Source organism: Perca flavescens, chromosome 5 (genome assembly GCF_004354835.1).
Source record: "Perca flavescens isolate YP-PL-M2 chromosome 5, PFLA_1.0, whole genome shotgun sequence".
Lineage (NCBI taxonomy): Eukaryota > Metazoa > Chordata > Actinopteri > Perciformes > Percidae > Perca > Perca flavescens.
The window spans coordinates 23,669,588-23,688,668 of NC_041335.1; the positions used below are offsets into that span (position 1 = coordinate 23,669,588).

A 19,081-nucleotide genomic window follows, 5' to 3' on the forward strand; every position below is an offset into this window, starting at 1 on the left:
TTAAACGATGCCCAATTGGTACTAAGAGGCCTAAAATGTGCTAAGAAAACATTCCCCACACCATTACACCACCACCAGCAGCCTGCACAGTGGTAACAAGGCATGACCGATCCATGTTCTCATTCTGTTTACGCTAAATTCTGACTCTACCATCGGAATGTCTTAACAGAAATCGAGACTCATCAGACCAGGCAACATTTTTACAGTCTTCAACTGTCCAATTTTGGTGAGCTCGTGCAAATTGTAGCCTCATTTTCCTATTTTTAGTGGAGAGGAGTGGTACCGGTGGAGTCTTCTGCTGGTGTAGCCCATCCACCTCAATTTTTGAATCAGTCCAACTTTGATAAACATCAATGATTTAGTTTGCTCGAATGGAAACAATTGAAATGTTACTTTAATGCTTACTACTATGGACCATAATTGCATAGTTGCAATCAAATGATGATTGCCTGCTCATGTTCCATAATTTCTTTATTACATAGGTAAATTTTCTGTATACAATACATCGATTTACATATCATCTTCATTATAAAATTAGAATTATCTGATCAAATTCACATTTGCAAGATTGAGGAGGAAGAAAAAGAATGTGATATTTGATTTAGCCGAGTAAGTTTGTTTAATGTTCTCCTGCAACACTGATGAGTTAAACTTATCTGTTGGTGATGCAAGTCTTCAAAATAAAATAAGCAGTATTTGGGGGGAAAAAAAGCACTCTCTTGGTTAAAATCGATTTTATTCTCCAGTTTCTGTAGGAGTACATAGTTTGGCTTTGATAAAACATATTTCATCTCCAGTTGCTGCAGGAGTACACATTCATTTCCAACCATTTTGATTTGTGGGGGAAACAAATTCAAAAATCAGGAATAAGAGAGAAAAAAGCAGAAAATAACATCTCCCTTCATCACTCAGTCTATAATCCTAAATATGTACATATTTCATAAATATACCTGTGTACAGAATGATATTCTTCATAAAGTGGCTTCTGTCATATCTATGATTAGTCCTTATGATTATGCAGTCCTAATGAGAAGCCTAGTTTATGGATCTATGTATATACATAACTGCAATAAATCAGCTTCATCTAAAAGGTTTTCTTCAGTTTATCCTCCCTGAAATCAAAGTTAATGTACATTTGTTTCCCTACAGCAGCCCAACAAGGTTCTATGGCTAGATAGCTTAATGGATTAAACTCCTTCAGACTAAACGGCTATAGGCCATTTTGCATGAACTCCTTCCTTATTTATGTTGAAGAAGCATCATATTACACACCAACCTAACCTACATTTTCCAAGCATGTACTGAAGGCAATTTGCTGCATTTGGATGATATATAAAGCAACCGAATAACAAAGTGAAATTAAGGTCATTCCTAGACAAAGGAACTGAATAGCAAGCCAGAGAAAGCAGGACCGCTAATAAAATGAAGATTACTACAAGGCAAACAATATAGTGTCCGAGGCGGTTTTAACTCAGGGTCCTTATTGGAAAATGAAAGTTTGAAAGTTGATAAAAGGGAAGTGCATTGTTATTGGAATAAAACATTTCCACAACAAAATTCTATATTCACTAAAACTTAACTGCCCCACCGTAACCCCTTTCCATTGTCAACGACAACGTTTCTGGCTACATGTTCTTAAGCTTAATATTTGAACATTTAAAAGAAACCGGCCAGAAATGGTATTATTCATGGTGTCTCATACCAACGAGGGCCTTGTTAAATGAAAGCTACTTAATATCAATAATAATCAATATTATCAGTCCTGTGCCAGCATGGTAGAAGTAGTTTTCAGAGAGATTAAGGACACTTAATAATAATAATAATAATAATAATAATAATAATAATACCACTGGTTTAATCTAGGCCGGGATAAACAAACATCGTACTATACATTAACCTTATTACCAAAGGCTTGGACTGCTTTACTGACACCCAGCCTCGTATAGTTATATGCATTACACTACATATAATTTAGCTTAATATTTATGTGCAAATAGAGTAAAAGCAATGGCGCATTCAGGTAGTCCATGAAAATTAAGAAAATGTAGCGCCATACATGTAAACTCACTCGCAGATTTCTACCAGTTTGATTAAAGGAATATTTTTACGTTTTGGGAAATATGCTTATTCATTTTCTTGCGGAGAGTCAACGCTAGATGAGAGGATTTACACTGCTTTCATATCTGCCTGATAAATATGAAGCTTTAGCAAGCAGCCTGTCAGCTTATCTTAGACTGGAAACAAGGAAATGGCTAACGTTAGCTTTGTTCTGACCAACGGTAGCAAAATCTTCTAAAACTTGTTATATATTGCTTGTTTAATCGGGACAAAAAAACTCTGTATTTGTACGACTTAAACAAGATATAACAAGCTCAGTCTTTGAGCTAAGATGGTTAGCTTAGCTCAAAGACGGTTTCCAGTCTTGGAGCTAAGCTAACCATCTGCTGGTTGTAGCCGTACATTTAAGAGACTAACATGAGAGGTATCAATCATCTCATCGTTTCTGCCAGAGAGTGCATTTGCATAGTTAAGATCTTATGAGACGTGTTATAAAATTAGTTTCCTGTGCTCATTTAAAGTCAGGCTGGAAAAGTGCGTTGGCCCAAAAAAAAAATCAAAACGTGAAAGGATAATAGTAATATGAAACATCCTGCGATGAAGTGTGGATTGATCGTGAACAAACGCCTGGTCCACTGCTTTTCCAACCAAGCTGGCTCATCTGCGTTTAAAAATGTATATGGAGAACCAGAATGCGCCGGGAATTCTTGTGACCGTATATGTGCTTTGTATGATTTCCACTGGCCTTACTGCATTGTGCGAAAGGGTCTTGTGAGGACGTTCAAACCCCTGAAGGGATCACTTACCATCCCTGTACGATAGCACTTCATACACAGTCTACCTGAACACTGCTTCCACTGATTTACTAATATAAACTAATAGATATGGTAATACTGTATAAGAAGAACAATGCTGCAGCTTTAGACTCTTCACAGTCTGAGTCTCAGTCCCTCTTGCTCCTTCTACAGCTTCACCTTCTGTGCAAAAAAAAAGGCTCTCCATGTGCTGTTCAGTCCTCCTGAGATGGAATTGTTTTGGAGAATCTGCAGCTGGGTTTTTGTCTCCTGTTCAGTTTATTCTGATTAACTGTGCCCTCGGTTGTTACCCTGTGTCCATTTAAACTGCCACTACAGTTTAAAACACTTGTAGAGGCTCCTGTGGTTGGTCGGCTTAGGGTTCATGTACCACACAAAAGAGACCGATGTGATCGTTTCACTCTTTGGCCCCTGGATCAGACGACTCACTGGATCTCACCATGTGAAAGTCTGTAAATCCTACGATTGTTCCGCCTTGTTTTGTCATGAAAGCCATTCTTCTTTTACACTGGTTAATAACACTTGACATCATTGTTCTGTCACGGCATGACGCCCACTGTTCCAGGTCCATTAAGGTATTTCCACAGCAGTAGTGCTGGCAACTTCACATTACTCAGATAAATCGCTTTAACACCTTATTTGTCTATACGATGAACTTTACATCGTTCTTGAGGTTGCCATGGTTGTTGTTGTTATTGGCGACACTGAAGCGGTTGGGGAGGCACCTCATCTTCATGGTTCCGTCTGCGCCGCAGGAGAAGATGTGATTGGACGGTCCCACCTCGATCTGCATGACGCCCGTGCCGAGGTTCCTGAACATGGACTGGCGAGCGTGTTCGTTGGGAAAGGTGTAGAGCAGACAGTGTGTGGCCAGGCTCCAGATCTGGGGAGTGCAGGGAAGAAGGGGCGTTTATGAACTGAAGAGACCGCATAGAGATTATTTTTAAACAATGCAGCGTATTAAAGATTACGTCTGTATTTTTGTCAACCAATACCAAGAAAAGACCAAAACCAACAATGAATCCTACTAACAAGTATTGTCTGCGAAGCCTGGTATAGCTCATTCCTCTAGGATTACAATGGATGTGGGCACTGTAGTTTATTTTAAGTTCTACCATGGCCACTGAAAAAGATTGATTAGGATTGGCTGGAAGGTGTGGATTAACGTTTAGTTACCGGATAGTATAGTCGGACACCAATTACGCAGGTGTTTGCATTTATAAATGAATGCCCCAGTTGTTAATAGTTGGTTAAAGCAGCAACAGTGAGGCTTAGCCAACGAGCTTTGCACTAGGGTTATTTGTGTAACCAATAAAATAAGTAAAGATAGGAGGAAGAAAGAGAGGACATCAGGAATTCATGTTAGCTGTGGTGAAGGTTGTAGCCTACAGGTCTCAGGGACAGCTGCAGTGAAAGGAGAGGACCGCCGGAAAGATAAATGTCAACAAAACTGAACAGAAAGTAGAGAGATGAGAGAGTGGGCGACAGAGCAGCGCTATGTAACGTTATCTCATTTAAACATAACAGTTTGAATTATACATCAGGATGAAGCAGTGTTCTCTATTCTTAAAAGTTAAGTATGTTCAAGACTAATGTTAAAGAAACACTTCTTATGGACCCCTTCCTGTTTAGCTAGATGTTGCCTAGCCAACAGTATACATTCTGAGTCTCAGGAAGTAGTTTTATCTCATGATGATAAAAACAGAAAAAAAATTGATTAAAAAGGTGCCCCGCCACACGTATTTTATTACTTTGTGACAATGTCTGAAGGTTTACCATGGACTTTAACAGTTTTTGTGGAAAAAATGCCTTGTTACCTTGTTTCAAGCCATTCTAGCATGGTATAGAAAGCCTACAGGAAGACTCAGCTCAATTTCTGCCAGTTCTCATTAATATTCAACAAGCTAAGCTGTTTGAATCTGATTGGCTAACAGCTAGCCAATGAGAACCTAGCTGTCAGAATCCTTTACCCAGCGCAACTGGGTGAGCTCAGGCAATATGATGTCAGACTAACCAGCTTTTGTAATTGGCCAGATTTCTCTGCTTATTTCTTTTCAGTGGCTAGAGCTGACAAAGGAGGTAGCAGTTCATTTTCACATTCACCACATAACACAAACACATGTGGACCTAACATATTTCAAAAAATGCAAGTAAAAACAGTTTTGTATGGCAGGGCACCTTTAAAAGTTTGTCACATATGTAAATTAACTTTTTTTCAAAAATTTGATTACATGTGGCTTTTTGTTGGCAAGTGGCTATTGTATAAGCAGGATAATTCCTTTATGTTCCATGATTATTATGGATTTCATGAACAGGTGGAACGTACATCTTGTCGGTAGTATCTTGATATTTGAACCCATATGCAAATATAGTCATAAAGTATACACAAACTCTCTGGTACCACTGTGGAAAATAGTTCCAAATAAATACACCATTTACTCCTGTTTAGCCTTTAAAGAATGAACCTATACATTAGTGACCTGTTTTCAAAGATTTACATCTTCAGTAGGAACCACTGTGAACCATGATTAGCTCGGAGCAACTTGCATTGTTTGATTTGTATTCCCAGCCTGGGAGCTTTATTATTTGATAAGGTGTTTCATAGACTGTACAAATTAGTTAATCTTCCACTTCCATGGACTCTCATCAAACACTTTAAAAGCTTATAAAATTGCAGCTCACACATGTTCAATTTTCAATCAGCCAATATAGATGATATCAGCCAATATACAATTAATGGCTTAAGATGAGTAACATCACACGCAGCTTTGGAGGTTTTTGTGAGCAATTATCCAGAAGGAAATTCAGTTGAATTTCAAGCAGATATGCACCGCACCGTTTCTTGTACATCTGTGTGACGCAGCGGCTTCATCCTTGGAGTGACAGCTGCGTGGTCCTCACCAAAGATGAAAAACCAGCTGTCTCGGGAAATATATTAGCGGAAGACGATCACATCTCCGGTCTGTTCAGTCAGAAACGCTTTCCTTTGCCTTTTCCCATGTCACCTTGCTTTGGCCTCCAGACATTTTTACTCTCCATCATTTACTCCGTTTTCCTGAGCAGGTGGTTAATCATAAGTGTGACATTGGTTTCGAATGACTTTGATAGGGCCCCCTGTCTCCATGGATAAATGCAACAGTCTTCTGATGATGTGGAGGAGAGGCCGAGACATTCACACCTGGGGGCCAAACGCCCTGCAGGACGGTTCTGTCAGGTACAGGTTCACTTTCATACTCCACATTTTTAGAATCACCGTTTCCAGTGAAGATCTCATGTAAAATTAATGACTGTGAAAAATATTCTGGCTTCAAATTCGACGCATTCTGGGAGAGTCTCTAACAGAAAAAACTGTCTGGCTTCCACCTGCACCTGAGCTTGAAAGCCATCAACAAATGGCAATAAATATTCGTATATATAAAAAAAAAAAAAAAAAAATCTAACTGCCTGACCCCCCCACCTCCATGGAATATTCCCCCCAAAAATGTCATATTTATTCAACAGAAATGTTTTTAATTGCATCAATTAACCAGTCAGAATACCTTGATGTTGCCCTCAGCTGATCCACTGATAAAGCAGTCCTCAGTCGGATCGACAGCCAGCGCTTTGACCGGCGAGTCGTGGGCCTGAAAGCTCTGACGCTGGTGCCTGTGGGCGAGCTCCAGGACACTGATCCAGCCCTTCCTCCCACCGGTGATAAGCAGCTGCTGCCTGGAGGCCATCAAGAGTACCGTAGCTCCAGATTCGTGGCAGCAGAAAGCTGAGGAGAAAGAGAAAGGGGAAGGATGGGATACATCGAGGAGAATAAGATGGATGAATCAGAGGGAATGGGATAGAATTGAGAGAAGCATTAGGGATGGAAATAGAAACAGGAAGACAGAGAGGGAAAAAATATGGTGACATATAACACATATAGCATGCAACATATATGGCTTCAGTCTACAATTATTTTCACTATTAAATTAAACCATGTTCTCAAATGATCAAGTAATAATGCACAGATCATGCCGGGGTCTTTATCCACCATCTCTCTTCCCTCATTTCCTGTCTGCTCTAAACTACGACGAGCTAATAAAAGGCAAAAATGCCACAACAATTTGTATTACAAAAGTAGTTTTCTTTCTTTCGTCATCTGCTATTTGATGTACATTTTAAATTTTTTTTGATTTTGTGCATAAACATGTTACATTAGGGCTATTATGCTTATTTTAATGATTATTTAATCTGAATTATTTTATTTAATGAATCTGTCTGGTCAATAAAATGTCCGAAACAGAAAATAAAATGCCCATCAGTCCATACAGACCTCTTTAAATTGTTTGTTTTGTTCCACCAACAGTCCAATTCACATTCACATTTAAAAGGCTGGAAATAGAGATTTGGAGGAATTTCTGCTTGGAACAAATAACGATCAAATGATTATCAAAATGTTTGCTGATTGCTCAGCTGATTCCTAAAAGAGGCCGTGCTCTTTTTGTGCTGCATCTTACCATGTACAAGGCTGTTCGCAGGAGTCACCAGAGTGTCCCATAGACACACATTCCTGTGGAACCAAAAAATGACAAATTACTATCCATTCCCACATTTCACTGTTGGCCACAGAACAGTGGAGCTGAACGGAAAAGATTCAGCATTTAAATTAGTAGTTCATGAAATAGAATTAAATTGGGAGGACAATTTTTCAAGACGACTGGAGACAAAATTCTCCTTCCTACTCTCATACCTGTTGTCTGTTGAAAGACCTGCAGTGGCAATGAGGGAGGAGGAGCCCACAAAGACAAAGTCGTTAGCTGTCTTGTTGTGGCACTGCAATGTCTGGCAGAGAGAAACAAATAAGACGGTTAGTAATAGTGACAGTAATATAGAAGCAGGAGAAGAATAAACAAAAATGAGAATGACAGGAAGAAAGCAGGAGGACACTAAGAACGTCTAGACAGACACAACTAAAAACAAACATGTCAGAAAAATAAAACGTAGCACATTGATCAGCTCAGTTTCTTACTAGGTATGGTTTAGGTGCATTCCCACTTGTGTTGGTCTGCCAGAGACTCAAACCTCCATCAGCATCGACAATACCGAACTACACAAAACATTCAGAGAGCAGATATTAGACTTTGCTGAAGTATAGTTTCCTGCTGTGTTTGCATACCCATTGAGAACCTTCTGAGATTGTTCTCAAATTATCTTCCAAAACACATCAACAGCCTCATAAGTTCAAGCACCACTTACATAACTAAAATCAAGTGCTCTGCTTGTCCTCTCTTTGCAAATTTTTTTCAAAGCATATTTCACTCTTTTGGCCAGAACAGGCAGATAAGATGGTACTGGCACAGAAGAGGCACCATCTGAGAAAGTTATTAGCTTGAGGCGAGTGCCTGAGTTCAGAGCAGTTGAATCACTCAGCTGGAGAACAAAATGTGCTTAAGCCAAACTCCCCACTGTGGTTCATGCCTGAATGGTAAAGTGTGAAAATGTAGCTGAATCTGACAGGCTCACATCATAATGGATTGTGTTAGTTCTACTCAAACTGTTTAATTTGACAGTTGATATTACGAGTGGGTGTTTGCAACCTTGTTTCCCTGGTGGTTGAACCGTATCCTGGTGACTCTGGAGTTGCCTGGACTTCTGAAGCAGATGATCTGCTGGGAGTGACCCCACTCAAACATCCTGACGCTACCATCCTGAGCTCCTGTCAGGTCTGAAAAACAAAAACAAGTGCATCTCCATGAGCATTCTGGACAGCATGAGGTTTGGGCATTTCTATGCTCCCAAAATCATCTACTTTATAATTGATGGAGTAAACAGTTTATAACACCTCACAGTGAATCCCCACTCTGCAGTGGAAAATACAAGTAGGGCTCACTCAGCCTTTTCTAAATCAATTGGGACCAGAAAAAAAAAAAAAAAAAAAAAAAAAAAAACTTTGCCACTTGCTAAATATCTACATATGGGGAACTTTTGGGGTGATGTAATCACCCCCCTTTTTTCACACAAGAAATATGATATCTTTATGGCACATTTAAGAGGCGGATACTCTTCTATTCTACTGACAGACACATCAAGAGTCGTACTTACAGTAAGGCAGTGTGGGATGGGAGGTCATTCTTCTCACATTGTTGATATTTCTCTTGATCATCTGGGAGAAGAAAAGTGAAGAGGAGGAGAAGAAGATAATTAGCAGAATACAACGCAGAACTTCATTATGGTAAATTCTTTACATCAGGGAACTATGTGACAGTAAACTGTTAAGCCTTTTTCACACATACAATACATTAATTGCTGGCTTTTTTCTGTTAATGGCTTGTTACTAATAGATTGCCATTCACTTTTATGTAAATGTGAAAAGCGCCATAACATTTACGTAATGAGGTGCAAGTCTGAAAGTGCCTCATCTGTAGTTAAAATCCACTTAAAAAGGTCAGAAAAAAAATGCAACTCTTAATCATTATGCCAAAGTACATATTCGATGCTGCATTTAAGTTACAGCATACATTTATGGTTGCTCTATCAGCATATAGAATAAATTGTCTTAATATAATGTAGCTCAATTACTATTTCCTGTCCTGTATTATGACTGGTGGCCCAGAGAAGCAGACATTAACAGCAATGTCTGGCAAAGATTTTATTTATTATTGTCTCTAAATGTATTCTGCTCCAACCCTGAGCACACTGCCTGACTGGTTAGTGAAATAATTACGATGCAGATTGGCTCTTACCGTCCATGACTCACAACTGAATCGATTCAAAGACACCGCTACCACCAGAATAAAGTCTATCTCCCTCTGCACTGCTAACACCAACATAATCTGTTAAGTAAAACAGCTTCTATAGACTTTTCCATTAAAAAAAACATAAAAAGTATAAAGGTTTGGGCCTGGTGTCTCACAAGCTCTAGCAGTCAGCAACCTCTTCGTTCCTTTGTAAGTCAATGAGGGAAGCTAATGTTAGCAGCCACTGCTGCTTTTGGCAAACTGAGCCTGAACAAAGATACATTATTAATTAAAGTCATTTAAACTGCTTTGAGGATTTTGCTTTGAGTACAAAGAAGGGCAGATCCAGAGCAACAGACAACATCAATTAATTCCAGAGAAGCAGTGAAGAGTATGTTAAACCCGTGGCAATCATCACTGTATATACTGCTGGTTCTTTGAGGTTCAGTGGAACGACAAACTGTGTTAACTTGATATTACAGCTGACTATGATTGACCAAAGCGTATTAAAAGTATAATAAAAATTAAAACAGCAATAACGGTGACAAATTGTTCACTGTGATAGATTAACTATCCCATGCAAATGTTAAGACTTTAAGTGTTTTTTCATACTGTACACAGATTAAGGTAGGAAACCAAAACATTAGGGCTGCAAAGTAACAACTATCATTATGTAAATGGCTGTCAGCTAGGTGTATGAAGTATAAACAATTTGCAGTTAATGGCCGAAAACAATACAAAACAGCTCGCATGGCCCTTTAAACTAAGACCGATCAGAAACAAAAAAGAAACAATAAAGCAGTTAAAGAGGTGTGGGGCAGACGAATGGCTCGGGTAATATAATCCCATACAACTTCAGGTTTAGATCTCACCACAGCTGCGCCCCGGCCTGTCTGCACTCCTCCCAGCCACGGCATGTTGATGGGTGTGCCGGGGCTACTGTGAGTGTATGGTGTGGTGCCGTGGAGGGCGGTAAAGTCATCACGCGCATGAACCACCAGGAAGTCATCACTACAAGCACTACAGAGACAGAATGATAATTAGGTAGGTTATGTATTTGCATGACAGTAACAGTTAAATCTTAAAAGGGAATACTCCAGAAGTTTGGGAAAATACTGTAGTTAAAAAAGATTCATATCAATGTCATCTCTGTGTGATCAGTTCAGAGAAATTATACCAGCATTACTGTTTTTTTGTTAGTACTGTGTGCATTTATAGAGAAACTACAACAGATATGCAGGATAATGATAACAACGCATACTGACAAAAAGCGACCCTGCTCTGAATTATAATATCTCATAAAGGAGCGGCCATTCACAAATACATATAGACTATGCTGCACATCCAAACATAGACACACAATGCAGATGCATATACACCGCCTACACAATCATTACTGAACCAATCACATTGTCCCACGCCCACACTCAATTGAGCTCTCTTGGTATGAAGGTGAAAAGGGAGTTGATGAACTCTTACAGCCGTTGGCCTAAACAAGAACATTACACTCGCACACACGCACGCACACAAACGCACGCACGCACGCACACACTCCTCCCCCTGCCCACTAATATATGTGATAATTCTCTCCAATATGAAAGACATTTAGCACACATAGACCCACAGCTCTCCTACCCTTTGGCTTCTGCGTCATCATCATCGATCCATGTCAAGATCTGTGTGGCCAAGATGGATGACACATCCAACTCCTGAATGTCATGGGTGGAGGCCATCACTAAACAATTACGATTTGCCTGGGAGACAGACAGAGACAGGAAGTGGGGAAATGAAGAGAGGATAAGTGTGAGGAAAATAGGGTGAGGCTTACCGTGTGTGCAAAATTGGACAAGAAAGTCCACTAGAGTGAGACCAAGACTTTTTCCAACTCTATTCTGCCTGAGGTCCCAAAAACATTCAACTTTTTGCTTTTAATGATGACCTGAGGTGCACCTTCCTTTGATCGCCAGCACCACTGCTTCCCTTTAAATAAAAAGCTACATTCAAGAGTATCACAGTGTGAACCTCTTCCTAACAAAGAAAACACGGGCTCAACTAAATCAAAGGGGCTAGGATATGGTGTAAGAGTTGTGCCACTGGCCAAAATAATTTAATATTCGTTTTGAATTTAAATTGTGTGCTCTGAATCGGTTGGTCAAAGTGAAGCTAATGACATTGAGTTCATTAAAATTCTGTTTCTGAATCCACCACAGTTTAAAACTTGAAATTCAGACTACTACACATTTTATTTGGCTAGTAACACATCTGTTTAACCATACTAGAAAGCATTGTTACCATGCACTGCTGGCTTAAAACTACTTAAAGCAATATTACCTGATTTGTATTTTGCTACTAGGGGACACACAACCCTAATATATTATCACCTTATGAAATTAAAATGGAAAATGCTGCCAATCGCTAACTTTGTCCGTCAGCTGTTCGGTGCAGGGCAGATAATGTGCAGGTTTATAATGAGATTTTTCGCTAAAAACAGCTCCAGCTGGAAAAGAGGTTGATGAGTGTGGTTAACTTGAACCAAAACAGTAAAGCGATCCAAAAAACCAAAACAATGAACTGAAAGACACTAAATTGTTCCTTAGAGCTTTTCTCTGTGAGTTTGTCACAACAAGCGACCCCAAATATATATATAATATAATACATTACCAAACAAATTAAATCCTATACATTATACTGGAGGTGGACATTCGGAGGTTTAAATAAAAAGAGCAGCATTGGCGAGATAAATTGACAAACCAATGAAGTCCTTGGTTGGAAACACACTATGCTTTTGTTTCCAGATGATTTTGTGTTGTTCGGTGACATCCATGTAAAAGAGTTGTACCTTGTTGATGGCAAAGGCTGTGATGATGTCAGATTCCTTGTGGATGATGCGTGCCTTTCCTCCGGGGGAGCCCAGATCCGTCTCAGTCTGCACAGAGGAACGAACACACAAATCACCACCATGGAGATTCAAAACATTATAGTTGAAACGTTGGAAAAACCTTTCCTGCAGACAAATAACAGCCAATACTTCAGACACAGTACATTTCCCTACATGCTACAGAACCAATGTCAAATTATTTGCTGTAGAAGACAACAGAGCTGATGCTATAAAAGAGCCATGGCTCACTCTTTGTTTTTATACTGTGTAATATGTGAACTCTATGTTTATGTGTTTGTTTGTCTGTCTTGCCTTTAGAGGTTAGGAGAGGGCATGTTAGATGCATTAGGCCACCCTGTTAACCACATAACTGGGTTAGTGCCATTAGATAGCATGAGCACAACAACCCTAGAGCAATGAGACCAAGCATGTAGCGTAGAGGTAAATATGGTGGTTTGCCATTTTCGCCGAGCACATAATGCCTGTGGGGCGCAGATTCACTGCGACAGTGTTGGGCCCATTAATCAGAAGCTATTCAGCTCCATACTGTAGCTTGTCCTCAGAGACACTACGTTAATTAACAGAGCCAAATGAAGTAACTACAGTAAAACGTGGCGGCTTTCACAGCGAGTGCCAGAAGATTAGAAACCTCTATGAAGCATCAGTGTACAGTGCAATTTGAGATTTATGGTTTACATTCACATAGATGAACTAAATGTAAGAATAATATCAAACACTGACAGGGACATTCAGAGTTCATGGCCCAGAAAATAGGCATACTGTAATTCTGTCAAGATCACGTGTTTCAGATGTTTCTTAGATTTTATGTGACAGGCCACATTTACTATTCTACTGTAAGAGGCAAATAGAAGGCACAAGATGTGCATGTTCTCATATCTTATCAACTGTAGAGACTGTACCGCCCACACTACAGTATGGTGATGTGAAGTATGAACACAGAGTACAATATTGCATATTCATGGATCTTGACGAATCAGAAGTACTGTTATTAATAAAACACATTTTTGTTTAGAGTTACCAGAGAGCACGGATGAATGATTCATTATATAAGAATTTCAATTACAGGTTTAGCTTCCACAATAAACCACACTTAATTTTGGTGTGACATTGACTTCAGAGTGATGCTCTGGTCTGTCACATGCTGTAAAGCATGCTGGTAAACTTTGTTTCCAATCATACCGTTTAAATTTTTCTTTCATCAATTGAGACCACATGAATTTGAAAGTATGTTTTGCATTTTGTCTGCATGTCACAATAATGCACCCTTACGTGAGCGATTAAAGTTTTTTATAGTTCTTTGTAAAATATTCAATTTGCAGGATTATAATCCCCAGGACCCAGAATATTTGTCCCACCTCTAGGGGTGGGTATTGTTTGATTTTTTTCAAATATCAGTGCCAATACCTTACTTACTGAATATAAACACACACTTCTAAAAACAATACCTGATCGAAGATTAATGTATTGTAAGGATTAAGAGTAATTAAGTAAGGATCTAATCAAAGCACTTGGAGCCAATTTAGATTTTTGACAGTTTTCAGCAATTGGTCCTACAGACACAATATGTTGGTACTGAGATTTGGTGCCCATCCCATCAGAATACCATAAGTCACATTGAAGCAGCAGTACCTGATAGTTTCCTGTCTCCTCGATCCCTGAACATTTCAAATTGTCAGTCTGGTCCTCACCCGACTTTAATAATTGGGGAAGCAGCACAGGGTAGTCACACACACGCACAAAACAGAAACGACAGACAACAACAACAACAACCAGTGATGAACCATGCAGTCAAACTGAATTATTGTGCTGTTAAACAAGGTGCAATAATTGTACTAAAGCATTAACATGCAACTCGAGGCAGTAATAATACATGAGGGTGGCATGCAGAACAAAAAAAGCACAAATGCGCCAACAGGTATGTAAAAGCAATAATTATGCCGTTTGCCTGGGGGTAAATAAAGAGATGTGGATTTTATCATATTTCAGCAGCTATGCTAGCTGTGCAAGTTCATGCAGTGGGTTGGCAGTGTGTAAACATGGTGTACCTCATTTGTGTCCCGTTTCTTGGTAAAGATGTTTCTAATGAAAGTCTCCTGAACTTCTTCCCGCTTGACCAAAAACTGCCACAGACGCTTCTCTGGCAGTGCTGAATGGTGGCTAGTCCTGAAAATAACACAACACCTCTTGCATATTAACACTAATACTCATTAAATCAGCTGCATTAGTTCACTGGAGCACAACAACAAAATGTTTTAGAAGACATAATTTCTGATTTTGTGCCAAAATTTCTCATCTCTTCACATCATTTTTATTTTTCCTTGTTTTACTGATCCCCAGCTCATGGTGGTACCTGAACGGGGTGTTGGATGGTTCAAACAGGGCCTTGTGTCTGAGAAGGGCGGGGCCCGGTGTGGCCGTTTCATCCTGGAGGGAGTTGGAGATGTACTTGGAAGGGGGGCCCCCGAAGAGCTCCAGCCTTTTCTGCAGCAGCTGCTCCCAACGCTGCAGTGTCTTCAGCACAGCGTGACACAGAGGAGAGCCCACAGGCAGATCTGTGTTAAGTAGAAGCAAGAAGGCAATAAGATTAGCTACGACAGGCACTGAGAAATGGGGCGGCCTTTATATACATCCTGGACGTTCGTACAGAACAGTGTGTGTGGTGTACTTTAGTGTTTACCTAATAGATCATATCCTGCCATTGGGTAAAAGGACTTGAGGTTGACCAACACCAGCTGAACCATTGCCAGACGCATCAAACACCAACTGAGGGGAAAAAGGGCCATTACAAATCAGATTACAATTTTGAACATAAATACTCTAAATGGGTCCAAAGCTGCCTTAAAAAACTGGGGGAATAAAAGTGTGTTCAGACTTAAAGCCGAAAATGTTGAAGTAGTACGACTGAATAAAAAGTAAATGGAAAGACACAAACAGCTGTAAACACATGCAGGTCTCAGGGCAGCTTGAATTGAGGTGAAGATGAGTCACTCTTAGCAGTAATGTCCACTCAGTGCTGTGTCATTACCTGTATGAATTGTGGTTTGAATGCTCTCTTTGCGGAGAGCTGGGGTCAAACACATCTTCATATTGATCATCATCTTCCTCTTCATCTTGACTGCCCTGGCTCTCCTCTGAGTCATATTCAATTGTGTTTTCTGATGGTGGCAGCGAAGGCTAAAATACACAGGAACACAACAACAATGAATAAGACAGAGGCCCACACTGTTTTAGCTAACCAAAAACACCTGAAGAAAAAAAGTTGTTGTTTTGTTGTTGCTTTCATTCGCTACCAGTTAGCTTTAGGACATGTTGAATATTATAGCAAGTTGAGGTAGTTAGATGATCATACATTTCCAGTTTATGTCCAGTTTATTAACTATAACCACAACCATATGGTCAAATATATTTATACCGTTATACACAAACCCTGCATATAAAACATGATCCCAATGAAAGCCATCAGTCCAGATTGACTAAGAAAATAAAGTTGATTGATATTCGGGATTACCTTGGTGATAAAGTAATCCCAAACGCTGAGCTCTGGAGGGACAAATCGTTCTTTAAAGATGGAGGTAGCTTCATGTTCTACTACAGACTCGTGCTTGGGACTGGATGGGCACCCCTGCTCTACTCCAGACTCATCCTTGGATCCACTGCGTGATGACAGAAGCCTGAATCGCCTGTACTTCCTTTCTGAGCCACTCGGTGAGGCTGGGGTGTCGAGAGAAAGTATTTGTTAAATTGCTGCATCTATGATTTCAGCTGCCATCACACCCATATTACCCACTTTTGCATTTTCACATCATATACAGTACATAAGACAAGCCTGACATGCTCTTTTTGCTGATGACAATTAGATCAGCTTAAAATATTGAAATATCTTCCTAAAATTAAAACAAATGCCAACATTTTGACAAATAAACAGGTCTTACAGTTGCATTACATCAGTTTTCCTCTGCCAACCAAGAGAGAATACCACAGACAGGGTGTGAGAGACACAGCTCCCACACTAATAGGTTGATGGATTTCACTATGACCTACAGACGGGAATCCAATTAATCTAGAAGCACTGATTTGATTTAACTACTGGGTCACCTCCAAAAGAAAACCCCCACAGAGAGACAGCCACTCAGGCTGACCCTGACCCTGTCAGAAAGAAAAATAGATCGGCCAAACTAATCCATAATTACCTGGTGGGGGTGTTCTTGTTGGGCTGTTTGGTTTCTCTATGACAGGGCTCCTGGCACCTCCTCCGAAAACAGTCACCCAAAGCTTGCTGTTGAGTGGGTGGGCCACAATGCGGAACAGCTCGTTGCTAGAGTGAGTGGCCATGCCGTGAACAAACAGACTGAGGAAGACAGCGGTGAGGATCTCACAGAGCAGCACAGTTAAGCCTGGCTGGCTCTCCTCGCCTGCTGAGCTCAACACGCGAATCAGAGAGGCTATACCTGGAGAGAGGGATGAGAGGGAAGGACAGCGGGGAAAGAGAAAGAACAAAAGATAGACAGACAACAGCATTTGAAGAACCATTATAATATGTAAATTGAGCTTACTAAATAAAGTATATAATTTTCAAAAATGCACACAAAACACACTGAAAAAAACATTTGCGTTTGAAGAAACAGAAAGCAGAATGAATAGTCAATATTTGTCAACTAATTAAAAAGGTTTAATTAAAAGAAAAAGGTTGAAAAGATGGATAAACATCCAATCCCACTTAGTTTCAGGTACCGGACAAGAAACAGCAAACAAGGCAAAGGAGAGGTCTAAAAGACACATTTTAAAACCAAATAATTTTACTCTCCTATACTTGTATAATTGAGAGATAATGATAAAAAAAATGATGCAACTGCAAAAATACTGACAATATTCGTGTTTTCATATTGCGAAGAGAGGCCTTGAAAAGATCAAAACCAACAATGAATTGATCTGACTAACAACTAACGTCTATGTAGTCAAACCCTGATGTATGCCGAAGACCTTCATTGATGTCCAATAACTACTAAAAACACATCAATGAGCCACATCGTTGCACTGGGTTACATGTTTCTACGTTATAATGAACATCAGCACTGTAGTTTATTTTTTTTATTTTTGAGTGAATCCCACATACACCATCCTGCTGCTATAAACACTCGCTAGAGCACCAAATGTTTATTAATTCAGAGCGGAAATTGTCGCCAGTCAATGCACATTCACTCATGTTAAAGGTGTAATATGTAATACTGACAGCTAGCGTTTAAAATAGTTACTGCAGTCCAAATTCAAAATACTGGAGAATGTCGTCTCCCCGGCCCCTCCTCCCCAGACTCAAAGTTCACATTGGTTGCCAGGTTGAGAACGCAGCATCCAACAATGTTGCTAGACGCTAGTCTCACATAGCCAGACATTAGTCCACAGCACAGCGGAGTAGCTAACGTTAGATGCTGGCTATATTGACAGTCATAGAAGCCTGTGCTAACGCGGAGCTCTGTACCCGACTGACAGCCACCCTATCTCGGCACGGTGGCTGGGCCGTGGCCTGCTTGCCTGGTCCTCTGGTAACGTTAGCAGTTATGGCGTGTTAGCATGGCGGCGTTAGCCAGCAACAATCGGGATCACTTTACTGGCTGTGTCTCAATTGTTTTGCGAGTAACTAACTTGAGTACTCTATATAATTCAATATGAGTACACGAATGTTGAAATGGCATAAAATGCCTGTCCCTTGTAGCTCTGATAAATTAGCCTGAAGCTAATGCTTACCTGTTCAGGAGGAAATTAGCCGTCCTTTTGGGCTCTAAGCTGTCTCCATCTTTCAAATACATCTCCAATATTTACCCGGGTTTTATTACTTGTCTGGTCATGCAACGGTTAGAAACATGCCAAGGTTTTTAAGGTCGGATAGAATCTATCTCCATTGATCCCGTTCGTTTGTTTGCTGCTTTCATGGCTGTACTAACGTTACAGCTGTAGCGTGCTGGGTTTACGTTTTACAGGTATATCTGGGCAGTTGATAACACACAGGCCAAAACACAAAAAGAAATTCCGTCATGGAACGGAAATTTCAAAAGGAGAAAATACTGGCATTAGCATTGTTGCCAGAAAAGATGGTATCTCAACTTAACATGTTTCCTTAATATCTGATGACAAATTGTGGTCATTTTTTGATTTAATACAGTAAATATATTACATATTGCACATTTAAGTACACTGGCTAGCTGTTTCAGGAAATTGTTGGGTCTTTTTATTTTTTTTAGTTCAACTATATACAGTGGGGGAAATAAGTATTTGACCCCTTGCTGATTTTGCAGGTTTGCCCACTTACAAAGAATGCAAAAATCTACAATTTTAATCATATGTACATTCTAACAGTGAAAGACAGAATCCCAAAGAAAATTCCAGAAAATCACATCATATGAATTTATTAAAATTGATAACCATCTGATGAGGAAAAACAAGTATTTGACCCCCTGGACAAACAGCAAGTATTCTGGCTCCTACAAGCCAGTTAGTCTTTCTTTAAGACACAGCCCCAATCCGAACCAATTATCTACATCAAATATACCTGCCTCACCTCGTTACCTGTATAAAAGACACCTGTGAACACCCAAACAGCCAGCATC

At 39.9% G+C, this 19,081-nt stretch overlaps 1 protein-coding gene across 6 annotated transcripts in view; it reads right to left on the reverse strand.

Moving 5' to 3' along the window:
* Positions 1–453: 453 nt before the first annotated feature.
* The window catches only part of dmxl1 (Dmx like 1), a 60,472-nt gene continuing 41,844 nt past the window's right edge, over positions 454–19,081 (reverse strand). For 4 of the 6 annotated variants that reach the window (XM_028579286.1, XM_028579288.1, XM_028579287.1 and 1 more), the window contains exons 35-51: positions 16,670–16,927; positions 15,988–16,190; positions 15,505–15,653; positions 15,157–15,242; positions 14,830–15,031; positions 14,525–14,642; positions 14,109–14,171; positions 12,420–12,506; positions 11,216–11,334; positions 10,453–10,600; positions 8,946–9,006; positions 8,441–8,568; positions 7,873–7,950; positions 7,594–7,685; positions 7,361–7,413; positions 6,413–6,630; positions 454–3,756 (exon numbers count right to left, since the gene is read on the reverse strand). In XM_028579286.1, coding sequence (XP_028435087.1) covers positions 3,517–3,756; positions 6,413–6,630; positions 7,361–7,413; positions 7,594–7,685; positions 7,873–7,950; positions 8,441–8,568; positions 8,946–9,006; positions 10,453–10,600; positions 11,216–11,334; positions 12,420–12,506; positions 14,109–14,171; positions 14,525–14,642; positions 14,830–15,031; positions 15,157–15,242; positions 15,505–15,653; positions 15,988–16,190; positions 16,670–16,927 — 2,303 coding nt within the window. In that variant the 3' untranslated portion in view covers positions 454–3,516. The remainder of the gene's footprint in view (positions 3,757–6,412; positions 6,631–7,360; positions 7,414–7,593; positions 7,686–7,872; positions 7,951–8,440; positions 8,569–8,945; positions 9,007–10,452; positions 10,601–11,215; positions 11,335–12,419; positions 12,507–14,108; positions 14,172–14,524; positions 14,643–14,829; positions 15,032–15,156; positions 15,243–15,504; positions 15,654–15,987; positions 16,191–16,669; positions 16,928–19,081) is intronic. The other 2 variants (XM_028579290.1, XM_028579289.1) reach the window with 1 other exon arrangement.